The 27,577-nt window shown below is 46.2% G+C and overlaps 1 protein-coding gene across 1 annotated transcript in view; it reads right to left on the minus strand.

Annotated features, from left to right (window-relative positions):
* Positions 1-5,988: 5,988 nt before the first annotated feature.
* The window catches only part of LOC134337660 (tumor necrosis factor receptor superfamily member 9-like), a 35,373-nt gene continuing 13,784 nt past the window's right edge, over positions 5,989-27,577 (minus strand). Inside the window, exons 2-7 of the mRNA XM_063032851.1 lie at positions 24,989-25,114; positions 23,805-23,912; positions 21,320-21,398; positions 19,169-19,263; positions 16,405-16,542; positions 5,989-9,973 (exon numbers count right to left, since the gene is read on the minus strand). Coding sequence (XP_062888921.1) covers positions 9,834-9,973; positions 16,405-16,542; positions 19,169-19,263; positions 21,320-21,398; positions 23,805-23,912; positions 24,989-25,114 — 686 coding nt within the window. The 3' untranslated portion in view covers positions 5,989-9,833. The remainder of the gene's footprint in view (positions 9,974-16,404; positions 16,543-19,168; positions 19,264-21,319; positions 21,399-23,804; positions 23,913-24,988; positions 25,115-27,577) is intronic.

Raw genomic sequence — 27,577 nt, forward strand, 5'->3', positions numbered from 1 at the left:
AGCCTTCTGTTCAATCACTTAGATATTCTTCAATCTTTCGTAAATCTCACCGTTATTACAATGATTTCAGAATCAGGTCTATTATCACTAACATATGTCAAGAAATTTGCTGTTTTGCGACAGCAGTACAGTGCATGTATAAAAATTACTATAAATTACAATACATAATATATAAAAAGTATTAACCCTCCAGTCAAGATGGAGCCTATGTACAATGCTCCTATGATCGACATAACACCATAAAGACATAGGAGCAGAATTAGGCTATTTGGCCCATCGAGTCTGCTCCACCATTGTATCATGGCTGATCCCTCTCCTGAGCCCCACCTCCTGGCCTTCTCCCCGTAACCTTTGATGCCATGGCCAATCAAGAACCTATCAAGCTCTGCCTTACATACACCCAACGACATGGCCTCCATATATTCACCACCCTCTGGCTAAAGGAATTTCTCTGCATCTCAGTTTTTAATTGGACACCCCTCTATCCTGTGGCTGTGTCCTCTTGTCCTAGATTCCCCCACCATGGGAAACATGCCTTCCACATCTACTCTGTCTAGCCTTCCAACATTAGAAATGTTTCAATAACATCTCCTTTCATCCTTCTAAATTCCAGTAAGTACAGACCCAGAGCCATCAAATCTCTCTTGTATGATAACCCTTTCATTCCCAGAATCATCCTTATGAACCTCCTCTGAAGCCTCTACAATGCCAGCACATCTTTTCTTAGATGAGGAATCCAGAACTGTTCACAATATTCAAGATGAGGCCTCACCAGTGTCTTATAAAGTCTCAGCGTCACATCCCTGCTCTTGTATTCTAGACCTCTTGAAATGAATGCTAACATTGTATTTGCCTTCCTCACCACCGACTCAACCTGCAAGTTATCCTTTAGGGTTTTCTACACAAGGGCTCCCAAGTCTCTTTGCATCTCAAATTTTTGGATTTTCTCCCTGTTTAGAAAATAATCTGCACATTTATTTCTACTACCAAAGCTTTTAGATGGATGAGGTTTTCAGTGCCATCCTGACAACCCTAACTCTTCGTGCAGTCATGATCTGGGGATTTCTCATGCGTTGGTAGCGGTACACCACTTTTCTGAGGGAGGTTTGAGGAAGTTCATAATCATTTCATCACTCCACCCAGTGTACAGTAGCTTGGGATAGCGTGCCTGCTTTGGGTTTTAGATGTCTGACATGAGAGTAACATAGTATCATGGAGTTGTACAGCATAGAAACAGGCCTTTCAGCCCATTGAGTCTCTGCTGATCACCATCTGACCATTTACACAACCCACCATTCATTTCATTTTTATTCCACCCATGTTCGACCCTTCACCTCTGTATCTCCCCCGATTTGACTCTTCACAGCTGTATCTCCCCTGGTTCGACCCCTCACCTCTGTATCTCCCCCAGTTTGACCCCTCACCTCTGTATCTCCCTCAATTTGACTCTTCACATCTGTACCTCCCCTGGTTCGACCCCTCACCTCTGTATCCCCCCCAATTTGACCCCTCACCTCTGTATCTCCCCAGACTCAAACCCTGATATCTGTATCTCCCCGATTCAAACCCTCACCTCTGTATCTCTCCCGCTTCAACCTCTTCCCTTTGTATTTCCCCTGTGGTGGATGCATTCAGTGGAACATAGTACTGTTGTGCCAATCTTTTAACCTACTCCACATAGCCCTCCATTTTCCCATCATCCATCTGCCTATTTAAAAGTCTCTTAAATGTCCCTAAAGTATCTGTCTCAACGAGCACCCCTGGCAGGGCGTTCCACACACTCACCCCTCTCTGTGTAAAAGAAACTACCCCTAATATGCCCCTGTGCTTTCTCCAATTATCCTAAAATTATGCCCTCTCTGGCTGTCCACTATATCTATGTCTCTTATCATCTAGCACACCTCTAACAAAGTCACTGCTCATCCTCCTTGGCTCCAAAGAGAAAAGTCCTAGCCGGTTCCACATGGGAGGAAACTGGGGCATCTGGAGAAAATTCTTAAGATCACAGGGAGAACAGACAGCACTAGCGGTTAGGACCAGTCCCGGGTGAGGCAGAGGCTCTGTCACCTCCACTACTGAATCTGTTCTATCTGACAGTGATGAGATCTCAGTGCTGGACAACTTTGCCTGGGAGAGGAGAACGAAGATGTTTCACCTCACTTGGAGTATTGTGTTCAGTTCTGGTTGCCTCATTATACGAAGGATGTGGAAGCTTTAGAGAAGGTGCAGAGGAGATTTATCAGGTTGCTGCCTGGATTAGAGGGTGTGTCTTGTGAGAAAAGATTGAGCAAGCTAGAGAGGTGACCTGACAGGTGATAGCATAGAGTCTGATATAACAGGGACATTTAAGAGACTCTTGGATAGGCACATGGATGAAAAAAATGGAAGGCTATATGAGAGGGATTAGGTGGATTTGGAGTAGAATAAAAGGTTGTCACAACATCATGGGCCAAAGGGCCTGTAGAGTGCTGTTCTATTCCATGTTTCATGTTCTAATTCTTTCTACAGATTTAAAGGGTATTACAGAATCGACATCGGTGGCAAACCTTCAGCATTTTGAGGTACCTGACACTGTGAAGCATGGGGGGGCAGGGGGTACAGTTATGATTGCCTCACAGATCATGAGCTTTGACCAGATCTTGCTTTTCAGATACTTATTGGCACACTGAAATGATGGTAGATTTTACCGTCCACATCTGCCTTGTGACTCCTAAGTGGAGAGCTGGGCTATGGTTGTCTGGGTCTCATCACAGACATTTAACATCAGAGGGTGATTTTGTATAGCAGAAGCAGGGCTGTAGAGGACTGGTGTTTCTGGATGCTGAATGGAAGCCCATCCTCTTTTATCCATTTGTGTAGGATCTGATGATTTAGAGCCTTGTGCTGTAGGTTGAGGACTAAAGTTGGTGTGACCTTGGTTATGAAGGTGATGTAGGTGGAAAAGTTTTCCATGTATCCCCTAGATTAGCGTTATCTTACCTGAAAGCTCATTGGAGACGATGTGCAGTTTTGTGCTGAGAAAGACTGGGGGAAGTGTTTGGGTCAATGGGACAGGCTTGTTTGACCCTAGTCTACAGTGAGATTGGATTAGTTGTGGATTGGTCAAGATCACAGTTTGTAAACCATCACATTAGATGAAGGTAGCCAAATCTGTGAATACTGCATTGCTTCTCTCAATTGATGCTGATGTCAAAAAAACCATATCTGGAGTCTGATTCTGCTCCTGGGACAGTCCCATGGTGAAGAGCATGTTCTTGAAGTGCCTTAAGTGGATGGAATCCACACTGCATATCAAGGAGCAACTCTTCAACTGCAGGCGGAGAACCCAGGTGAGACACCTGTGAAGCTGCCAACTCAATTTGTCTCCCTACTTGAACATGATCACAACTGTGGCATTTCTTTGGTTCTCTGGAATACCTTCTTTGTCCCAGATACGGGAGCTGAGGCTATAAGCATGTACCTGAAGCTTCTCATTGCCAAATTTTTGACCTTCAGCAGTCTGCTCTTGCGGCTTTTTGTCTCTGTGGGGATATAGTCTTTTCATGTCAGCCAGATGTGGTAGCAAATCTGGACTGACTAGTTGGCTGTGGAATAGGGTCACAGTTCAGGTGGTCTTTTGAAGTGTTTCCTCCACTGGGCACTTCTACGTCTGCTCATGGCGCTCAGTGGAGTGGGTTCTTGCCTGTTTGGGTTGATGATTAAGAAACTGTGCCTGTTTTGATTATCAAGAGGGTTCTGTGTTTTGTGCATGCTTTCATCCACAATCTCTTTATAGCATGGGTGTAAAACACAGTCCATAGAGCTGTTTGTTCCCCACTTTGGTCTTTTTAATCACATAATGTCTAATGTTACATGTTAATTAGCTCTGGAATCACCTGGTCTTTCCCATGAAACCAACTCATTGCTTTCAGATAGGGAATGGCCCTTTTGCAGTTGCCAATGCCAGTGGATTCCATGGCAGCCTGAAGCTATCGACTAGAACAGGGTATCCGTCAGTCCAGAACCATTGGCTGGAGCAGGATATCTGTTAGTCCAGAATCGTGGACTGGAGCAGGACATCTGTCAGTCCCCAACCATTGGCTGGAATAGGATGTCCATCAGTCCAGAACCATTGGCTGGAATAGGATGTCCGTCAGTCCAGAATCATTGGCTAGAGCAAGATGTCCATCAGTCCAGAAGCCATGCACCTGAACAGGACATCTACAAGTGCAGAACTGTGGGCTGGAGCAGGATGTCCATCGGTCCAGAAGCCATGGACTAGAACAGGGTATCAGTCAGTCTAGAAGCTGTGGACTAGAACAGGATGTGCATCAGTCCAGAAGCTGTGGACTAGAACAGGATGTGCATCAGTCCAGAAGCTGTGGACTAGAACAGGATAAACTCCAGTCCGGAAGCCGTGGACTAGAACAAGATGTCTGTCAGCTGCTGTCTGAAGAACTAAGTTCGTTGATTCTTGAGACCTTCAACACTGATTTTCTTGTGGCAATGTTCTTATTGCTGTAGTAGTTTTGGGTCAGAGAGATAGCTTGTATTAATGTCAGAGCTTTGAGCCATACATTTACCCATGGTAGAGTTACTAAGATGCCCTTATGACTCTATTTGCACAGCAAAGAAATCTCCCACAGCCTTCTCAACTAGTTGTCACAGTTTCAAAGATTTATGTATGTCTGCCCTGAGCTCTCACTGTACTGCCATTGACGCACCCTTGTGGCTTATAGTCCATCTCCCAGTATGTGTAGCAAAGTGCACTCACTCAATCCCACTAAAACTTTCCTACAACCTACAACTTTCTATTTCACTTCTGGTTGTGATATTTTTGGAAACATATTACCGTCATATTTAAACTTTGTCATTGAAGTAGATAGAAGAAACAAGTACTTATTCTTGTCTGTCTGGTTCTGGAAGTCCTGTTAACTATTAACCTTCATATCCTCAAGCTGAGGTTGAACCCATCTGATCTCTGGTCATAGTCACTGACAAAACCCAGATCCAAATGTACCACCAGATGCAGCTCTATCTTCGGCTGTCTCCAGCCCCTACCTCAGGGAATTGCTCCTCTCTCCTCTACCCCTGTCCTCATTAAGATGCACCTCTGCCTAATTGTGTGGTCATCTGCCCCAATATGTCAATGTGTGCGTCTCGCTGTTAACTTGTGCTTCCTAGGAAATGCTCAGAATGCACCTTACCTAATAACCATAGGTCGGTAACCAGTGGTTTTCTGCAGGGAACTGTTCTTGGACTCCTGCTCTTTGTGATTTTTATAAGTAACCTGGATGAGGAAGTGAGAGGTTGGGTCAATAAGTTTGGAGAGGACTAGAATATAAAAGCAAGGATGTAATGTTGAAACGGTTGAGGCCTCACTTGGAGTATTGTGAGCAGGATTTGGCCACATCTTCAAAAGGATGTGCTGAAATTGGAGAGGGTTCAAAGGAGGTTCACAAATTCCAGGATTGAACGGCTTGTCATATGAAGAGCATCTGACGGCCCTGGGCCTGTATTCACCAGAATTCGGAAGAGTGAGGTGTTACCTCATTGAAACCTATCAAATGGTGAAAGGCCTTGATAGAATGGATGTGGAGAGGATGTTTCCTCTGGTGGGAGAGTCTAAGATGAAAGGACACAGCCTCAGAATAGAGGGGCGTTCTTGTAGAACGGAGATGAGGAGGAATTTCTTTAGGAAGAGATTGGTGAATCTGTGGAATTCATTGCCATAGGCAGCTGTGGAGGCCAAGTCTTTATGTGTATTTAAGCCAGAGGTTGATAGATTTTTGATTGGTCAGAGCATGAAGGGATGCAGGGAGAAGGCAGGAGATTGGAGATGAAAGGAAATTTGGATCAGCCATGATGTAATTACAGAGCAAACTTGATAGGTCAAGTGGCCCAATTCTGCTCCTATATTTTATGGTCTTATGCGGTTCTACATACACTCAGAATGCACCTTACAAACAGTCCTTTGTACCAACCTTGGTGAAAAATTCTTTTTCCACAAGTATATTTTATTATTACAAATTTCCAGGTTATATTACAATACAGTGTTACAGGCATAAAGGTGAAGATGGTTCACCTTGGTCAGGTACAGGGTATGACTCCAATTACATGTGAAGTACAGATATTGTCCTTATTTTGGCTTCTTGTTGTACCGCCATCAAGGAGGAGGTATGGAGTTTGAAGACACACATCCAAAGTTTCAGGAACAACTTCTTCCCCTCCATCATCAGATTTCTGAATGGAGTGAGTGTGTGTGTGTGTGTGTGTGTGAGAGTGAGAGAGTGAGTGAGTGAGTGAGTGAGAGAGAGAGAGAGAGAGAGAGAGATGGGGGAAGCACGTAGTGAATATGTAATATATACAAACGTTTGTATCTATTCTCTTTTTGGACTACTTATTTAATATTTAAATATTTCTTATAATTTATAATTTTTATTATGTATTGTATTGATTTGCTGCCACAAAACAACAAATTTCACGATATGTGCCACTGATATTAAACCTGATTCTTGTAAACCTCTTTGGTTTAACAAACTGGCCTTTTATGTGAGCATTTTACATGAAGGTCTTTGTCCCCACCATCCTTTCAGGTTTCCTTGCCATTCCACCATTCTTGGGGTGATTTTTTTTCTCTCATTTCCTTTAATTCTCTACCATTTACCTGAAAACTACACCCTTGGTTTATGATCCCTCTGGAAACGGACATCAGTCCTTTCACAACCCAATGGACTGAGATACTGTAGTCAGAGGAAAAGGTCATGCAGACTGAGGTTCAAAGTGAAGTTGTTATCAAAGTACGTATATTTGACTATATACTTGCTTGAAATTCATTTTGGTAAGCATTTACAGAAAAATATAGAAATAGAATCTACAAGAAAAATATACATAAACAAAACCTTACAAACCACCGAAAGAAAATAAAAATATACGGAGAACAAAAATTGTCCTTGAAATTGAGTCTGCAGGTTGTAGAGTTAGTTAGGAGATGAGGTGAGTGAAGTTATCCACACTGGTTCAGGAGCCTGATGGTCCTAGGGTAGTAACTTTCTGAACCAGGTGGTATTGGTCTCAAGGCTCCTGTACCTCCTTGTCGAGAAGACGGATGGCTTGGGTGGCGGGGGTCCTTGATGATGGATGCCTCTCTCTTGTGGCAGCGCTCCTTGTCAATGTGCTCAATGATGGGTGGGGGGGGGGGAGCTTTTCCTGTGATGGACTGGCCTGTATCCACCACTTTTTCATTGCTGGACATTGGTGTTTCCATATCGAACTGTGATGCAGCCAGTCAGGACTCTCCCCACTGTGCAAGGATCCTGGGAAACCCGGATTGAGACCGGATGGTGTGAACCCCAGGGTACTGAAGGAGTGTGCTGAGCAGTTGTGTGGAGTTCTGCAGCACATTTTCAATCTGAGACTAAGCCTGGAGAGGGTCCCGATTGTGTGGAAAACATCATCTGTGGTCCCAGTACCCAAGAAGGACCAACCGAAAGTCCATTGGCCCTGACCCCACCTATCATGAAGACCCTAGGGACAATCACAACACGCTGGAGGAACTCAGCAGGTTGGGCAGCATCCGTGGAAACGATGAGTCAACGTTTTGGGCCAGAACCCTTCGGCAGGACCCTAGGAAGGCTGTAACTAGCTTACTTCCAACCCCTGGTCATATCAACCCACAGTCCTCTACTGTTTGCCTACTAGGAGCACATTGGAATTGATGATGCTGTCATCTACCTGCTGAACAGAGCCTACTCGCATTTGGATAAGCAGGGCAGAGGATCATGGTTTTTGATTTCATTGCTGGAAAAGCTCCATTCAATGCAGGCTGGCACTTCCATTGTATCCTGGATAATGGATTACCTGACTGGCAGACCACAGTTTGTGCGGCTTCAGAGCCGTGTGTCAGACATGGCTGTAAGCAGCACTGGGGCCCCCAGGGGACTGAATTGGCTCCCTTTCTGTTTACCCTGTATACCTCAGACTTTAGATACAACACTGAGTCATGTCATCTGCAGAAATTCTCTGATGACTGAGCAATAGTTTGGTGTATACAGAAAGGAGGAGAGGATTAACACAGGGCCCTGATAGAGGATTTTGTCAAATGGTGCAAGCTGAATCATCTGCAGCTCAACATCAGGAAGACAAAGGAGATGGTGATGTACTTTAGGAAGACCGAGCCTGCACTGCTCCCTGTTACTATTGATGGTGAGGACGTGGATGTGGTGAGGACCTACAAGTACCTGGAGGTGCTCCTGGATGACAGACTTGAGTGGAGCACCAACACAGAAGCTGTGTACAAGAAGGCCCACAGCCCCGAGGAGACTGAGGTCCTTTGGAGTATGCAGGCCTCTCCTTCACATGGTCTACCAGTCTGTTGTTGCCAGTGCATTCTTCTATGTGATAATGTGCTGGTGTAATGGCATCAACACAGGTGATGCCAACAGGCTCAATAAACTAATTAGAAAGGCTGGTTCTGTTATAGGAGTCAAACTGGACACACTGGAGGCTGTGATAGAACAAAGGACCCTACGGAAAATCCTGGCAATTCTGGACAATGTTTCTTACCCTCTGCATGTCACCTTGGTTGAATAGAGGAGTACCTTTAGTAATAGACTAAGTTAACTGCGCTACTCTAAAGGCGCTATATGAGGTCATTCTTAACCTCGGCCATTAGGCTCTATAATGAGGCAACCTATAGTCAGGGCAGTGATGGCCTCCTCCTGCTAGATTATTTGCGGTAAGTTATTTTTTATTCTTTCTACTTCTCTTCTAATATTTATATCTGTGCACTTGTAATGCTACTGTGACACTATAATTTGCTTTGGGATCAATAAAGTATCTAACTATCTATAGAAGTTTGTAAAAATTAGGATGAGTAGACATGGTTCTTCCATTGCATGCTCTCCCCTGAAATCACATCTCGCAGTATTATGAGCAGAACCACACACAGTGTTGGAAATGTACCTGCAGTATTACAAGCAAAACTATACAGTGCTCAAGCTGTGGCCTAACTTGTTCCAGCATATCCTCCCCTGCTCACGTATTCTGTCTTTACTTACGGTAATCAGCCTAGTTCTCATTTGAAATATTCACCTGGCAGCTGCCACATGCCCCTGTTACTTGTTGCGTTCCTCTGTCATTCCCCATTCAGAGAGCCCTAACTGTTTCTCCATCTTTTCTTCTCAGGAGTGTGAGTGCCTCCAACTCTGATGCCCTCTCTGACTTTTTCCTTCCTCGCCACGGGGGGACAAGTCAGTAGGAACAGAAGGAGTTAGCATATGCGGAGTGTTTGGCAGTTTTGGGCTGGAATTTAGAAAAGTGCAGGGGGATCTCATCAAAACCTACCGAATATTGAAAGGACTGGATAGGGTGGATGTGGAGAGGATGTTTCCTATGATGGGGCTATCTAGAACTAGAGGGCACAGCCTTAAAATTGAGGGACGACCCTTTAGAACAGAGATAAGGAGGGATTATTTTAGCTATAGAGTAGTAAATCTGTGGAAAACTCTGCCACAGACGGCAGTGGAAGCAAAGTCCATGCATATATTTAAGGTGGAAGTTAATTGTTTCCTGATCGGTCAGGGCATCAAAGGATATGGTGAGAAGGCAGGTGTATGGGGTTGAATGGGATCTGGGATCAGCCATGATGGAATGGCAGAGCAGATTCAACAGGCTGAATGGCCTAAATCTGCTCCTATGTCTTATGGTCCAACAGTATTCAATAGGTGACATTCCCAGCCAACGCTCCAGCAATTTACAGCACAGTTACACAACAGGGAGCAGAAAGCTCATGTTAGCAAAGCTGCAGAAAATGCATGCTGTTCATGCAAGTCTTCCTTCACAGCCCAAGGTTATCATACAGAAGGTATGTCAACACTGGCATGCTCCATGTTCTTTGTGTCTAGGCAAGGTGTCCCTCCACATTCCTGTTCTGGATAGCGAATATTGTTGGTTTTTTCACATAGTGTATTTGTAAGTTTTGCTTGTGCTTCATCTGAAAGACAAAAAACTTTAAAATAACAAGTGCATTAAAAAAATCTTCATCTGACTTCACAGAACATTACAGCACAGTACAGGCCCTTCGGCTCATGATGTTACACCAACTCTTTTACCTACTCCAAGATCAATCTAACCTTTTCCTCCTACATTGCCCTCCGTTTTTCTATTATGCATGTGCCTATCTAAGAGTTTCTTAGGTATCCCAAATGCATCTGGCTGTACCATCATCCCTGCAGGATGTTCCACACACCCATCACTGTCCAAATAGAAAAACCTACCTCGGGCACCTCCCTGTGCCAGGGGTTTCCAACCTTTTTAATGCCATGTACCAATACCATTAAGCAAGCGGTCCGTGGTCCCCACCTTTGGAATCGCTGCCCTATACTTTCCTCCATTAATAAATTCCTTCATTTCCTATTGTAAATAATACCATGAGCTGCTTTCAGCAAACTCTTTCAGTTAGCCTTCTGGGTGCAGTGACACCGACCTGATTCAAGTTCCACTCCAGATCCTGGAGCCTCATTCAATAAGCATAGACTGCAGAGGTTGGGAGGAGGACCGCACAACATGCCAGATGACCAGTGGTGGTGGGGGGTGGCACTATGCAGAGGAACATTGGTGGGACCACAAGGAGTAGACCAACCATATTAAGAAAAATCTCAAAAGTCCTCATGCCTGTTGAGGAACATATCTCAATAAGGTCACCCCTGATGTTTCTAATTCTTCAGGAATACAGACCAAAATGGCTTATCCTCTTTCAATAGATTCATCCAGGAATTAGCCTGGTGAATCACCTTTGGACTGTATCAATGCTACTTTCCTTTTTAGTTAAGTGTTCCAAAACTGTACACAGTATTCTCGAGTCAGGGCACTGGAGCAGGGATCCAATCACAGACTGTGCACACAGTGATATTAATTGAGTAACAAATCCAGAGGTGGCAAACAAAGTCGGTGTCAAAGTTCAAGCAGAGATCAAAACATCCAGAGAAATCAAAAAACCAGAATCAAGAAACAGGCAGAGTTCATATTCAGACAGACAGAGCACAGATACAAATACTGGAAAGGCTCAGGAAAATTTACTGGCACAATCTGGCGACAATTAGCTGAAAACTACAGGACTGAAATACACTGAGCAATAAACAGAGAGGCAGATGATAGGTGGAGCACAATGAGACACAGGTGGCTGCAATACAGGTAATAATGAGAAGCAGATGAGAGACAGCGGACTCAGTAATACAGGGGCCGGGGTAGAGCAGGAGTGGGGACAGAAGCACATGGGAATACAAACACAGACTGACATCCGGGTGTGACCTCACCAACACCCTGTGCAATTGTTTTGAAAAAATGCTCTATTTTAAAACTCCAGACCCTTTTGCAATAAAGGCCAAACCACTTAGATAATAATTGGCTTTTTGATTCTGCTTACTGAAGTACATGATCTCATTTTTCCATGTTAAACTCCATTTGCCAGGATTTGACTCCTGTTAAACTCCATTTGCCAGGATTTTTGCACATCATTCAATGTCTTGTTATAAGGTCATGCCCTTCTCAGGGCATCTTCCTCCACTTATTTTCATATCATCAGCAAACCTGGAAGCCTTGCTTTTCACCCCCTCCCCCAAGTTGTGAAAATAAGTAGTGAACAATTGTGGACACAGAACTAATCGCTGGGATTCTCCAGACAGCAGCAGATATGTTGTATAAGAAGCTGGCAGAGGGACTACCCAAACCCAGTGGTGGGCAGACCACCTGGCATCTGTGCACAGCTGGTGGGAGGTCCACACAACACCAAGGGAAGGGTTGTGGAAGGTCCACACAACACCCAGCGAAGGCTGGTGGGAGGTCCACCCAGCAAAGGCTGGTGGGAGGTCCACACAACACCAAGGAAAGGGTTGTGGAAGTAAACACAAAATACTCTGCAGATGCTGGGGTCAAAGCAACACACTCAACACGTTGGAGGAACTCAGCAGGTCGGGCAGCATCTGTGGAAACAATCAGTCAACGTTTCGGGCTGAGACCCTTTGTCAGGACTGAAGAGGGAGGGGGCAGGTGGGGGGAGGGTTGTTAGGAGAAGGCTGGTAGGTGCCAGGTGAAAAACCAGTAAGGGGAAAGATCAAGGGGTGGGGGAGGGGATAGGCAGGAAAGGTGAAGAAGGAATAGGGGGAAGCACAATGGGTAGTAGAAGGAGGCGGAACCATGAGGGAGGTGATAGGCAGCTGGAAGAGGGGGCAGAATTCAAGTGATGGGGAGTGAAACTGGGATGGGGGAAGGGAGGGGGAGGGAGTTACCGTAAGTTGGAGAATTCAATGTTCATACTAAGGGGCTGGAGACTACCCAGACAGTATATGAGGTGTTGCTCCTCCAACCTGAGTTCGGCCTCATCATGGCAGTAGAGGAGGCCATGTATGGACATATCCGAATGGGAATGGGAAGCAGAGTTGAAGTGGGTGGCTACTGGGAGATCCTATCTGTTGTGGCGGATGGAGCGGAGGTGCTCAATGAAGTGGTCCCCCAATCTGCGTCGGGTCTCACCGACGTAAAGGAGGCCGCACCAGGAGCACTGGATGCAAGATGACCCCAACAGACTCAAAAGTGAAGTGTTGCCTCACCTGGAAGGACTGTTTGGGGCCCTGAATAGTGGTGAGAGAGGCGGTGTTGGGACAGGTGTAGCCCTTACGCTTTCAGGGATAAGTGCTGGGTGGGAGATCCGTGGGGAGGGACGTGTGGAGCAGGGAGTCGCGGAGGGACTGATCCCTGCGGAAAGCCGAGAGGGGAAGAGAAGGAAAGTTGTGGTTAGTGGTGGGATCCTGTTGAAGGTGGCGGAATTTGCGGAGGATAATGTACTGGATCCGGAGGCTGGTGGGGTGGTAGGTGAGGACAAGAGGAACTCTGTCCCTGTCGTGGTGACGGGAAGATAGGGTGAGGGCCGAAGTGCAGGAAATGGAGGAGATGCGGGTGAGGGCATCATTGATGATGGCAGAAGGGAAAGCACGATCCTTACAGAAAGAGGACATTTGAGATGTCCTGGAACGGAAAGCCTCATCCTGGGAGCAGATGCGGCGGAGACGGAGGAACTGGGAATAGGGAATAGCATTTTTGCATGTGGCAGGGTGGGAAGAGGTATAGTCAAGGTAGTTATGAGAGTCATTGGGCTTATAGAAGATGTCAGTGGACAGTCTGTCTCCATAGATGGAGACCGAGAGATCGAGAAAGGGGAGAGAAGTGTCCGAGATAGACCAAGTGAATTTGAGGGCTGGGTGGAAGTTTGAAGTAAAGTCGATGAAATTGACGAGCTCAGCATGGGTGCAGGAAGCAGCGCCAATGTAATCGTCAATGTAGCGAAGGAAAAGTTGGGGAGCAGTACCATAATAGGTTTGGAGCATAGACTGTTCCACATAACCAAAGAAGAGGCAGGCATAGCTGGGGCCCATGCCAGTGCCCATAGCTACACCCTTGGTCTGAAGAAAGTGGGAAGAGCCAAAAGAGAAGTTATTAAGTGTGAGTACCAGTTCTGCCAACCGGAGGAAGGTAGTGGTGGTGGGGAAATGGTGAGGTCTATTGTCCAGAAAGTAGCGGAGGGCTTTGAGGCCTTCATGATGGGAAATGGAAGTGTATAAGGATTGGACATCCATAGTGAAAATGAAGCGGTTGGGACCGGGGAACTGGAAGTTATTGAAGAGGTGGAGGGCATGGGATGTATCCCGGATGTAGGTGGGGTAGGACTGGACTATGGGTGACAAAATGGAGTCCAGGTAGGCAGATACAAATTCAGTGGGGCAGGAGCAGGCAGAAACTATGGGTCTACCAGGACACTCTTCCTTCAGTTAGTCCTGACGAAGGGTCTCGGCTTGAAACATCGACTGCACCTCTTCCTACAGATGCTGCTTGGCCTGCTGCGTTCACCAGCAACTTTGATGTGTGTTGCTTGAATTTCCAGCATCTGCAGAATTCCTGTTGTTTGGGTCTACCGGGACAGTCAGGCTTGTGTATCTTTGGGAGGAGGTAAAACCCAGCGGTATGGGGTGTGGGAATAATGAGATTAGCGGCAGAGGATGGAAAGTCTCTGGAGTTGATAAAGCCGGTGATGGTGCGGGAGACAATGGTTTGATGTTTTTTGGTGGGGTCCTGTTCCAGGGGTAAATAAGAGGAGGTATTAAAGAGCTGCTATTTGGCCTCAGTGAGGTAGAGGTCCATCCGCCAGACTACTACAGCACCACCTTTGTCTGCGGGTTTGATGGTGAGGTTGGGATTAGTGCGGAGTGAATGGAGGGCAGTGCGTTCAGAGGGAGTGAGGTTGGATCAAGAGAGAGGAGCGGTGAAGTTGAGACGGTTGATGTCTCGATGACAGTTGGAGATGAAAAGATCGAGTGCAGGTAGAAGGCCTGGGCGGGGTGTCCAGGAGGAGGAGGAGGGTTGAAGACAGGAGAAGGGGTCATCAGTAGGGGGAGGGGAATCCTTGCCAAAGAAGTAGGTTCGGAGACGTAGGCGATGGAAGAAGAGTTCAGCGTCATGGCAGGCACTGAATTCACTGAGGTGTGGACGGAGGGGGACAAAAGTGAGGCCCTTGCTAAGGACAGAACATTCTGCCTCAGAGAGGGGAAGGTCAGAGGGGATGGTGAAGACACGGCAAGGGTTGGGGCTGGGGTCGGAGGAGGGTAAAGAGTGGGAGGTCTCAGGAGGGAGAGGGGGGTTGGGATGTTCAGGGAGAGTGGGGTTAGGGGAGGATGAGGGATCAGAGGAACGGAGGGGCGATGAGGGGTAGACGGAAGGTTGGGAGTTGCGGGGAGGAAAGAGGGTAGTGGGGGAATCAGACGGGTGGTAGGACCCAGCGGCAGTAAAAGTGGTCTCGGTCTGGAGAGGGTCAGGACCTCGGTCCGAGCTGGATCCGGAGCCGGAGGTGGTGGAGCCTGTGGCCTGCAGGGCGCCAGAATTGAGGTCCAAGTCGGAAGCGAGTGAGTCCATGGCCCGCCAGGGGGCTGGTGCCCACGTCCGGGAGGCCATGGTTCTAGTCGGGGTCAGAGTCAGAGGCGGATGGGTCTTCAGCCTGCCGGAGACCTGAGAAGTCGAGGTCTGAGGGGTCGGGGTCCGGGCTGGAGGTAGTTGTTGTCGTGGGCTCCAGGCGGGCGAGCTTGTGGTCCTTCTTGGACGTGAGGAAGGAGAAGAAGTGGTGGTTGGAGGCATGAATCCAGCAGAGAATGAAGTGTAAGAGAGGTCCATGGCAGACGGTGGAGAGCGAGGCCCGGAGTGGTGGCAAAGAGAGGGACAGGGCCCGTAGGTATCTCCGCATGGCAGTGAGCGTGGCGCGTCAGCCTCCTCCTACTACCCATTGTGCTTTGCCCTATTCCTTCTTCACCTTTCCTGCCTATCCCCTCCCTGTTTCCCCTCCCCCACCCCTTGATCTTTCCCCTTACTGGTTTTTCACCTGGCACCTACCAGCCTTCTCCTTCCCACCCTCCCCCCACCTGCCCCCTCCCTCTTCAGTCCTGATGAAGGGTCTCGGCCCGAAACGTTGACTGATCGTTTCCACGGATGCTGCCTGACCTGCTGAGTTCCTCCAGCGTGTTGTGTGTGAAGGGTTGTGGAAGTCCAGCACCTCACCACTGGACTTACAATGGCGTGGGTTAAATGTCATACCAAGGCCTTATTGGAGGAATAGTTGGGGGAGGACTAGGTGCAGTTCTACCCAGTCTCAGGTTTTCTGTATATTGCATTTGTTGCTAATGGGATCACACTGTGCACAGATCAGCTGCACATTTCCTAGCAGTGGCCATGTGTCATGAGTATCAGAATGGCTGTAAAGTGCTTTGGGACAGCATCTGAGGAGGATTTTAGAGAATTACACACCCGTCTTTGCACAAAACTATTCAAGTGTATTCCATAACACATTCGACTAAAGGCAGGGGAATTGTTTTCTCTCCTGTAGTACCAAGTGAACCTCTTGTACTTGTCGGAAGAGGTCATTCTTTGTCAGTGCAAGTTTGTCAGGAGCATTAGTGGTGGCAGAACACCCCAAAACAGCAACTCAGCATTCCACAGCTTTGCAAATCCACCCTCCAGGTGTCAATGAAATCTCCAGGTGTACACATTCAGTTCTGCTCTCCTCTCACATCTCATCCTCCAGGTGTCAATGAAATCTCCAGGTGTACACATTCAGTTCTGCTCTCCTCTCACATCTCATCCTCCAGGTGTCAATGAAATCTCCAGGTGTACACATTCAGTTCTGCTCTCCTCTCACATCTCATTCCCACTTCAGTCCGGTTGATGGGCTACAGGTCAGTGTTCAGAACCGTTGGTTCCCTTTTTGTCCATTTCTCTCAGGTGATTCCAGATAAGACTCCAAACCGCTTGGAACCGCATTGCCTGCTCTCACTTGTCACCAGCCCACAGTATAAATGAAAGAAGACAACCAAGTAATATTTTATTTACCTGGTGACAGAGTACAATCTCTTCTTCTCTTTTTCCTAAACGTAGCAATGTGCAGTCCAATGGACAGGCAAAGCAGGAAGAGGCCAGCGAAAGCCACAATGGCCGTTACAACCTCCTTTTTGTTAGAAGATTCTTTGGCTGGAGAGAAATCAATGAATCATAGAGTTATAAAGTACTACAACACAGAAACAGGCCCTTTGGCCCAGCTAGTCTGTACTGAACTATTATTCTGCCTAGTCTCATCGACTTGCACCCAGACCAAACTTCTCTTAAATGGTGCAATTGAACTCACGTCCACCACTTACTCTCACAGCTCGTTCCACACTCTTGCTGCCCTCTGATTGAAGTAGTTCCGTAAGACCGTAAGAAAATGGAGCTGAATTAGGCCATTCAGCCGATCAAGTCTACTCCGCCATTCCATCATGGCTGATCCCAGATCCCACTCATGGCCTTCTTGCCATATCCTTTGGTGCCCTGACCAATCAGGAAATGATCAACTTCCACCTTGAATATACCCACAGGCTTGGCCTCCATCTGTAGGAGAGTATTCCACAGATTCACTACTCTCTGGCTAAAAAAATTCCTCCTTACCTCTGTTCTAAAAGGTTGCCCTTCAATTTTGGGGCTGTGTATCAAAGAATCTGGATACCCCCACCATAGGAAACATCCTCTCCACATCCACCCTGTCTAGTCCTTTCAACATTCAGTAGGTTTCAATAAGATTCCCCTCCCACCACATTCTTCTAAATTCTAGTGAGTATCGGCCCAAAGCTGCCAAATGCTCCTCATAAGTTAACCCCTTCATTCCCAGAATCATCCTCTGGACTCTCTCCAATGACAACACATCCTTTCTGAGATATGGGGCCCAAAACTGTCGACAATACTCCAAGTGTGGCCTGACTAGTGTCTTATAAAGGCTCAGGATTATCTCCTTGCTTTTATATTCTATTCTTTTTGACATAATGCCAACATTGCATTTGCCTTCTTAACCACGGACTCAACGCGGAAAGCAGAAAGGGGGGTTGGGGAGGGAAAGATGTGCTTAGTGGTGGGATCCCATTGGAAGTGGCAGAAGTTACGGAGAATTATAAGTTGGACCCGAAGGCTGGTAGGGTGGTAGGTGCAGACAAGGGGAACCCTATTCCTAGTGGTGTGGCGGGAGGATGGGGTGAGAGCAGATGTGCGTGAAATGGGGGAGATGCGTTTGAGAGTAGAGTTGATGGTGGAGGAAAGGAAGCCCCTTTCTCTGTAACTTCCGCCACCTCCAACGGGATCCCACCACTAGGCACATCTTTCCCTCCCCCCACTCTCTGCATTCTGCAGTGATCGCTCCCTACTCAACTTCCTTGTCCATTCGTTCCCCCCCATCCCTTCCAACCGATCTCCGTCCTGGCACTTATCCTTGAAAGCGGAACAAGTGCTACACATGCCCTTACACTTCCTCCCTTACCACCATTCAGGGCCCCAGACAGTCCTTCCAGGTGAAGCGACACTTCACCTGTGAGTCAGCTGGGGTGATATACTGCGTCCGGTGCTCCCGATACGGCCTTCTATGTATTGGCAAGACCTGACGCGGACTGGGAGACCGTTTCGCTGAACACCTATGCTCTGTCCGCCAGAGAAAGCAGGATCTCCCAGTGGCCACACATTTTAATTCCACGTCCCATTCCCATTCTGACATGTCTATCCACGGCCTCCTCTACTGTCAAGATGAAGCCACACTCAGGTTGGAGGAACAACACCTTATATTCCGTCTGGGTAGCCTCCAACCTGATGGCATGAACATTGACTTCTCTAACTTCCGTTAATGCCCCACCTCCCCTTCGTGTCCCATCCCTTCTTTCTTTCTTTCTTTCTTCCCCCTTTTTTTCTCTCTTTTTTCTCCCTCTGTCCCTCTGACTATACCCCTTGCCCATTCTCTGGGTTCCCCCCCCCCACTTTCCTTCTCCCTGGGTCTCCTGTCCCATGATCCTCTCATATCCCTTTTGCCAATCACCTGTCCAGCTCTTGGCTCCATCTCTCCCCCTCCTGTCTTCTCCTATCATTTTGGATCTCCCCCTCCCCCTCCCACTTTCAAATCTCTTACTATCTCTTCTTACAGTTAGTCCTGACGAAGGGTCTCAGCCCGAAACGTCGACTGTTCCTCTTCCTATAGATGCTGCCTGGTCTGCTGCGTTCACCAGCATTTTTTGTGTGTGTTGCTTGAATTTCCAGCATGTGCAGATTTCCTGGTGTTTGTGTTTTTAAAAATACTGGAGGAACTTGGCAGGTTAGAACATCTATTGAAATGAATGAACAGTCGACGATTTGTGCTATGACACTTCATCAGGACTGGAAAGGAGGAAGGTGCCAGGATAAGAAGGTGAGGGATGGGGGGAGAGCTGTTGGGATCTGGAGTTCCTGTGAACAGGGGCTGCTGGGGTATCAAATCGAGGGAATCTGAGGTTAATCCAGGGGATCAGAGTTATTGTGAACGGATGCTGCTGGGATAACAGATCTAGGGTTCTTGAGTTACTGAGAATAAGCACTGCCGGGGTAACAGATCAACCGTGATCTTACTGAGTAGGTGCGGAGTTGAGGACAAATGTCCACCTGATTCACTTCATATTTTCTTTAATGCATTAATCCCTTATTTCGCATTGATCACAACATCAATTATTGTCCATTTAGGACAATGATAACCCGGGGATGGTGCTGAGCTGGGTATGAAGAGTATATAAATTCTGTAAATTCACCAGATAAACTACATTTAATCCTTGCTTACCTCTCTGGGTGGGAGTTACCTTTGTGCTGTAATCACAGATGGTATCTCTCATTTGACTTCCAGGTGATATTTCGACGTAACCCAGGCTGGTGCAACTTCAAAAAAGGACAGAAACAAAAACATTACTAAAGAGATGGGAACGATATTCACCAAAAAATTTCTGATGTGACTTTGCTCAGGAGGTGAAGCAGCACAAACTCTCTCTTCCCCCTTCCCACAGATACACGCATCTCCTTATTTACACACTGTTCCAATAATCCATGTGCACTGAGCTGGTCAGGGGTCATCAATCAGCACAAATAAATCATCTGGGGTTCACTCCGAGATGGCTGCTGTTCATGTAGGACTTAAAGATGGCAACTGTATCCACCAAATATTGAAAGGTCTAGCTAGAGTGGGCCTGGAGAGGATACTTCCAATAGTGGGGTGGGGGGGAGGTCTAGGACCAGAGGGCATGCCCTCAGAATAGAGGGACATTCTTTTAGAACAGAGGTAAGGAGGAATTTCTTTAGTCAGAGGATGGTGAATCTGTGGAATTCATTGGCATGGACGGTTGTGGAGGCCGTATACTTTAAGCAAAGGTTGATGAGTTCTTGGTTAGTCAGGGCATCAAAGATTATGTGGAGAAGGCAAGAAAATGGGGTTGAGAGGGTTAATAAATTAGCCGTGATGGAATGGTTGGGCAGACTTGATGGGCTGAATGGCATAATTCTCTTCCTATGTCTTATGGTGTTATATCTGTATTGCCCTGGTTAAGATTTCTACCGCTATGCAGTAGATATTTCATCTTAGCAGTTTCTACAAAAGCAGTGTGTCCTGCTGGTAGAGTATTTTGGTTTCAGCTGGAGATAAGAAGCCCTGCTGTCAACTTAGGAATGTTGTGTCAAGCAATCAGGATGGCGGAATGGGGGGAAAGTTCCAGAGAGCACGGCAGAGAGATTTGTGACGGACAGGAATCTGGTTCAGGGTATTTTTTTGGTGGGATCTATGGAGAGGACAGGAGGGAAGATGCTATAGGACGGTGTGGGAAGGAGAGTCCCCATTGCATGAAGGGCTTTGTGCAGATGAATGGCTCCAAGGAGGAAGGGCTACTATTCCCGAGCAAGAGCCTGTTTGTTAGGGACGGATCTTGTGTGAAGTTTGGAATGTGTGTGCTTTCACGTAGACTGTGGGTCCATCATGTGAGTGAACAAAAACTCCAGGATGAGCTCCAACTTTATCTGCACATTGGACTGGGTTAACTGTAATAGGCTCTTTTATTTATTTCTCTTTTCTCTTCCCTACTAATTGTTCAATAAAGCTGAAATGTGTAAACATGCTTCCTTTATAATTTTATGCAGTGTATGATCTGTTATTTCTTGCTGACAACTGTGTACGGGCAGTATTTACGCAGCATTCATTCAGATTGAGGTTTCTTTAATGGGAACATCACTACGTTCCTGTTTGGTTGAACCCCGAATCATACTGACCCTGCTGTATTGTTTATGAATGGTGGCCCCCTCACTGCTGAGTCACGTGGCTGTTAGCAGAGACCGCTAACGAGCCACGGTTGCTTACGAGCCCAGTGAGGGGTTTACGTTTCTGGGCACTGATGTAAAAGGTGAACAGCAAATTGGGGATTGAGTGAGGGGCTCCCTATGTGAGGACAATTGCCTCAGAGTTCATGTAATTATGGAACTAGTTGACATTATCTGGGTTCACTATAAAGAAACAGAAAGAGCATAATCTCAGTGAGGTGGAGGGGATGATGAGATGGCAATGTGACGGGGGTTGTGGAGGAAGTGGAAAAGGAAACACTGAAATGTAATACACAATATGGACATCTCAGAGGGCGCAGGAAAGCCACATACTGTAGCAAGGTGAATCCTTTACAATTCAAATTTACATTCTTTGGAGTTCCCTGGAAGTAAATAATGCCACAGCAATCTAGCTTAAGCAAAGTGGGAAAATGTGTCACAGACCATGAAACAACTGGGCTGAAGCTCACTTTATACCGGTGATGTGAAAGGAAAACATTAGCGTGAAGCTTGGGGCCTGAAAATGGCTGACTACCCAGAAGTAGCTTCGGTTCTGGAGTCACGCAGAGTACGTATTAATGTAAGCAGTACCAGAACAGCAAGTACAACATTTGAAGCAGATCTCCACACTCACTTGGTCCAAGGTCGGCATGGCTCAGCTCCTGTGTCAGAAAATGTTCCTGAAGAGCAAGGATTGCTTGTCACAGCTCCACCTACACAAAGGAGAGGTTAGCCATTACAACACTGTCAGTGGACCAGTCACCATGCTGCTGAGCTGAATATGCCAAGGGAAGATTCCGAATTCTGAAATCAGGAAACTCCAATCGATTTGGAAGAATATCTTCTGTCTTCTCCTCCAAGGTGTGTGCGTGTACACACATAAGTATGCACATGTGCATGTGTATGGGGAGGGCCATCTTTAGAGTTCTCTCCCGACTACACCAGTCAGACACTCCTACCTAGTGGTTACACAGTTTCCCTTCTCTGGGTCAGACACAACAATCTCCAGACCATTTACTCTTGAAGTTCGATGGCTATCGATTATCCCTCATCACCACCATCCTGGGAATCTCCGATGCCAAGATACATACTTGTCTAGAGAAGTAATTACCAAAGTTTCTACAGGTTGTCAGAGGTTACAGCGGGACATTGATAGGACGCAGAACTATGCTGAGATGTGGCAGATGGACTTCAACTCAGATAAATGTCAAGTGGTTCATTTTGGTAGGTCAAATTTGAAGACAAATTATATTAGTGGTAAGACTCTTGGCAGTGTGGAGGATCTGAGAGATCTTGGGGTCCGTGTCCATAGCACAGTCAAAGCTGCTGTGCAGGTTGACAGTGTTGTTGAGAAGGTGTATAGTGTGTTGGCATTCATCAACCATGGGACTGAGTTCAAGAGCCGTGAGGTAATGTTACAGCTATACAAGATCTTGGTCAGACCCCACTTGAAGTACTGTGTTCAGTTTGGTCACCTCACTACAGGAAGGATGTGGATACTATAGAGAGAGTGCAGAAGAGATTTACAAGGATGTTACCTGGATTGGAAGGCGTACCTTATGTGAATCAGTTGAGTGAACTTGGCCTTTTCTCCTTGGAGTGACAGAGGTGACCTGATAGAGGTGTATAAGATGATGAAGGGGATTGATCGTGTGGATAGCCAGAGGCTTTTTCTCAGGGCTGAAATGGCTAACACAAGGGGGCATAGTTTTAAGGTGCTTGGAAATAGGTACAGAGGTGATGTTAGGGGTAAGTTTTTCACACAGAGAATGGTGAGTGTGTGGAATGCACTGCCAGTGGCGGTGGTAGAGGTGGATACAATAGGGTCTTTTAAGAGACTCTTAGATAGGTACATGGAGCTTCGAAAAATAGAGGGCTAGGCGCTAGGGAAATTCTAGGCAGTTTCTAGAGTAGGTTACATGGTCGGCACAACATTGTAGGTCGAAGGGCCTGTAATGTGCTGTAGATTTCTATGTTCTATATACTGTGGAGATCATTCTAACTGGCTGCATAACCATCTGGTATGGGGGTGATGGCTACTGCACAGGATTGAAGTAAGCTGCAGAGAGTTATAAACTCAGCTAGCTCTATCATGGGCACTAGCCTCTGTAGAATTCAGGACATTTTCAAGGAGCAGTGTCTCAAAAAGGCGGCATCCATCATTAAGAATCCCCATCACCTACAATATGCCCTCTTTCATTGCTACCATCAGGTAGGAGGTACAGAAGCCTGAAGGCACACACTCAGTGATTCAGGAACAGCTTCTTCCCCTCTGCCATCCAATTCCTAAATGGGCATTGAACCCTTAAACACTGCCTCACTACTTCTTAAAATTTCTATTTTTTGCACTACTTATTTAGTTTAATGTGTGTGTGTGTGTGTGTGTGTGTGTGTGTGTGTGTGTATACACACATACATTCCCACACATATGTATACTGTAATTCACAGTTTTTTCTTTCTATTATGTATTGCATGGTACTGCTACCACAAAATTTATAAATTTCATGACATATGCTGTTGATACTAAACCTGATTCTGAGGTTAGGTAGACACAAACAACTCTCAAGCTCGACACTATCCAGAACAGAGCTGTTGATTAGATCTCTATCAACTCCTGTGAACATTTTTTCTCTTCCTATCCGCTTTTAGAGGCTGCACTGTACAAGAGGTGTTGCCCAGCCTATTCTGATAGTACCTCCTGAATCTGGACAGGGCAACAGATGTACTGGGCCTCCACCATCCACGTTCAGAACTATATCACTGCTGTGTCTACACCGTGAAACTCTCTCCCCAGCGGAGTACCCACAGAAGGATTGAGTCCGTTTAACCAGGCAGCTTCTCAGAAGCTTCTAAAAATGGCACTTCCATCAGTGTTGAAATCCCCATAAACAAGAATGTAGAGGATTGTGGGTCCCCGACCGATCTGGACCTGTTATGCCCACTGCTGCAGTAACTGGTGGAACACACACAACCAGTCATTGTAGCAGTGGGGAGAGCACAAGTAGAACACATAATTGTGATAGACAAGTGACAAGGTGACAATGAGAAACTGTGAGCCATGACCCACCTTTCAGTCATTGGGATAACATGAAGTGCAGAGGAAAGCAGAGGAAGATTACCTTTTGTGATACAGCTTCTGCAATCGCTGTCTTCGCAAACGTAGCCCTCGCTACATTCACACTGGGCATTTGAGCGCGCCGTGCAGTTTCTCTTATACTGCATCCCTTCTGCAGGAGTAGAAGGTACAATGACAAAGACAAGAATTACAGAATTGAATTGACACACCTGCCCTAGAATGTGGGTTGAGTGTGTGGAGATGAAGTGTGCTTTAAGTTCTTGGATACTGATGCTCCCAGATATTTTCCATTCAGACTCGATGACTGTTGGCACTTTCATTTGATACCAGAAGCTGAGGCAGTGATTTCCTGCCTCTTAATGCCATGTTCCTAAGGGGCAAAAGCTTGGAGGGATCTTCTCCACTCAAACCTCTGGGCTTAGGGCCTCTCAAGGACAGGGGTAGGTTAACTAGAGCAACACACGCTGGAGGAACTCAGCAGGTCAGGCAGCATCTGTGGGAAAGAGTACACAGTCGATGTTTCACGCCGAGACCCTTTATCAGGACTGGAAAAGAAGGGGAAAAGTCAGGACAAGAAGGTGGGGGGAGGGGAGGGAGAAGTACAAGGTGGTAGGTGATTGGTGAAACCGAGAGAGGTTTCTAGATATGTGAACTGGGTTAACTAGATGTGTCTCAGAGTAAATGCTGGATAAATTGCCATTGGACAGTAAAATGCAGCTTGAGATATCAAACAGCAACAAACTGCCAGAAGCGCGCAGTGGGCCAGGCAGCATTTCAGGCCAAGATCCTTCATCTGTTCCCAGTCCTAGCACCCCCAAGTACCATTTCAATGAAGAACTATTTGATTGCCTTCAGACTCAGGTCAGCCCTAAATGAGCAGATTTTCCAGTTTTGGGAAACGGCTACTTTGTGTCCTGCAGTCTGTGAAGAACAAGAGTTTCAGGATGTATATTGCATACATTTCTCTGATATTAAATGGAACTATTGAACAGTTTTACAACTCTGTGCAAAATACTTCATCCACTCCAATTCAATATAGGATTTGAGGTCCTTTGTCAATGCAATTGGTTTGGTTATATTGGAGAAGCCAGGATTTACACTGACGTCCCGTTGATGTCCTTATTCAATCTCTGTCACCTGCAACGGCCCTGTGTTACAGGAAAGGGGTTACATGGAAATGAACACTTTGGAAGAATGTTGAAGATCTGAATACATGTGCAACATTACCGTATCCACATTCATCACAGCGGAGACAGGTAAACACGTTGTTCCATTGCGTAGAATATGATCCGTATGGACATGGTATGCAGACAGATTCGGAGGTCTTAGAACATTCCTCTTTCAAAAAGAAACCTGAAAAAATAATTGAACCTTTGAACACCAATGTAGTGAGTTGTGGGGAAAAAAACTGTTAATAAAGATCCTTCATCATGATGGGGATAGGGTGGGGAAAAAGTTAGTTTTAAGTTGCAGGGGAAGTGTGGAAGGGATGGACAGACAACAGGAATGTCTGTGATAGAGACGGGTTATTAATTGGGCAGTTAGGGATAATCTTCAAAAGGCAATGCCTCAAATAAACAGCATCAATCATTAAGGACCCCCATCACCCAGAACATGCCCTCTTCTTATTACTAACTTTGAGGAGGTGGTACAGGAGCCTGAAGACACACTCTCAACATTTTGGGAACAACTTCTTCCTCTCCACCTCCAGATTTGTGAATGCAAATGAACCCATGAATGCTACCTTTTTATTTGCACTGCTCACTTAGTTAGGTAGGTAGAAAGGGAATGAAAGGGTTAACACAAGAGAACCATTTGATTGCTCTGGGCCTGTACTACTGGAGTTTAGAAGAATGGGGGGAGATGGGAATCTCATTGAAACCTATTGAATATTGAAAGGCCCAGATAGATTAGATGTGGAGAGTATGTTTCCAATAGTGGGAGAGTCTAGGACCAGAGGGCACAGCCTCAGAATAGAGAGGCATCCATTTAGAACAACGATGAGGAGGAATTTCTTTAGCCAGAGGGTGGTGAATGAATGCATTGCCACAGATGGCTGTGAAGGTCAAGTCATTGAGTTTATTTAAAACAGAGGTTGCTAGGTTGTTGGTTAGTCAGAGTGTTAAAGGTTATAGGGATAGAGCAGGAGAATGGGGTGGAGAGGGAAAGCAAATTAGCCATGATGAAATGACAGAGCAAATTTAATGGGCAAAATAACTATACGCAGTTTTTATATATATTCAGTGTTTCCTGAGGAGATGCTGTTCCTCAAGTTTGCTTTGCGCCAGTGCAGAAGGCCAGGGAGCCATGGGCCAGAGGGATGGAGAATGAAAGTAACAGCCAGAACTACCTGCTGTTGGAGAGCAGATGCCCCGCAGAACAGTCACCCAAACTTCCTCAGGCTTCTCTGTTTCAGATTTCCGATTTTTAATTTTAAACAATAGCAGCGGATTCCTTTACGGTGTGTTGGGACAAATATTTATTCCTCACTTTCCCAGCTGGTGGCATGGCAGGTCATGCTGCTGCCTCAGGCTCTGGGGACCCAGTCTTAATCACAACCTCAGGAGCTGCCAGTGTTTGCTCTCCACCAGCTACTCTGGTTTTTCAAGTTGTATTGGAGGGTTAATTTGCCATGAGAAGTTGTCCTTATTGTAGGTAAGGGGCAAAAGAATTAAAAAAATGCAGTGGGTTTGAGAGAGAAACATTTGGAAGGAAATGAGGGACAAAAAGCAGAGAAGGGAACTTATGAGACTGCTCTGTTAGGAGTTAGCATGGACCCAAGGAGCGAATGGCCTCCTATGGTATAACAGCAAGGATTGATATGTGGATGTTTGTCTGAGCTAGCTTGGCACAATTGATTGCCAGGTTTTACCAGAAATTAATGATGACACTTAAACTTATTGTATTGGCCGTTAGGAGCTCAAGTGAGATATATATGTCATTGTGTCAAAGGTGAAAACACCATTACACCATAGGCTATAGCTTCGCTTGCCTCATCACTGAAATGTCCCCACAGCCTGTGAGCTCACTTTCAAGGACTCCTCATCTCATGTTCTCGATATTTATTGCTTATTTATTTATTATTATTTCTTTCTTTTTGTATTTGCAGTTTGTTGTCGTTTACACAGTGGTTGAATATCCAGTTAGTATAGTCTTTCATTGATTCTGTTATGATTATTATTCTATTGTGGATTTATTAAGTATGCCCATAAGAAAATGAATCTCTGCGTTGTATATGGTGACATACATGTACTTTGAGTGTTGGCGCGTGGCCAAGTGGTTAAGGCGTTGGTCTAGTGACTTGAAGGTCGCTAGTTCGAGCCTCAGCTGAGGCAGCGTGTTGTGTCCTTGAGCAAGGCACTTAACCACACATTGCTCTGCGACGACTCTGGTTCTAAGCTGTGTGGGTCCTAATGCCCTTCCCTTGGACAACATCGGTGGCGTGGAGAGGGGAGACTTGCAGCATGGGCAACTGCTGGTCTTCCATACAACCTTGCCCAGGCCTGCGCCCTGGAAACCTTCCAAGGCGCAAATCCATGGTCTCATGAGACGGATGCCTATATATATGTACTTTGATAATAAATTTATCTTGAACATAGGAGTAGAGATAACACTGTTCATAGTGATAAACAAATGCAAGTCACTCTTTACCAAGAATGTTTGTCACCTCTGTTGAGCAATGATGGTGTTGTAGCGATGTGCTACACACAGCGCTTGAATAACCACACGGAGTCGGTGAGTTAGAGTTGCGATGAAAGAGATTTATTCAAATTTCGCGGCCCGCTTTAAAGCCTTCCCGTTCCCGCCCTCCCTGGG

Source organism: Mobula hypostoma, chromosome 25 (genome assembly GCF_963921235.1).
Source record: "Mobula hypostoma chromosome 25, sMobHyp1.1, whole genome shotgun sequence".
Taxonomy (NCBI): domain Eukaryota; kingdom Metazoa; phylum Chordata; class Chondrichthyes; order Myliobatiformes; family Myliobatidae; genus Mobula; species Mobula hypostoma.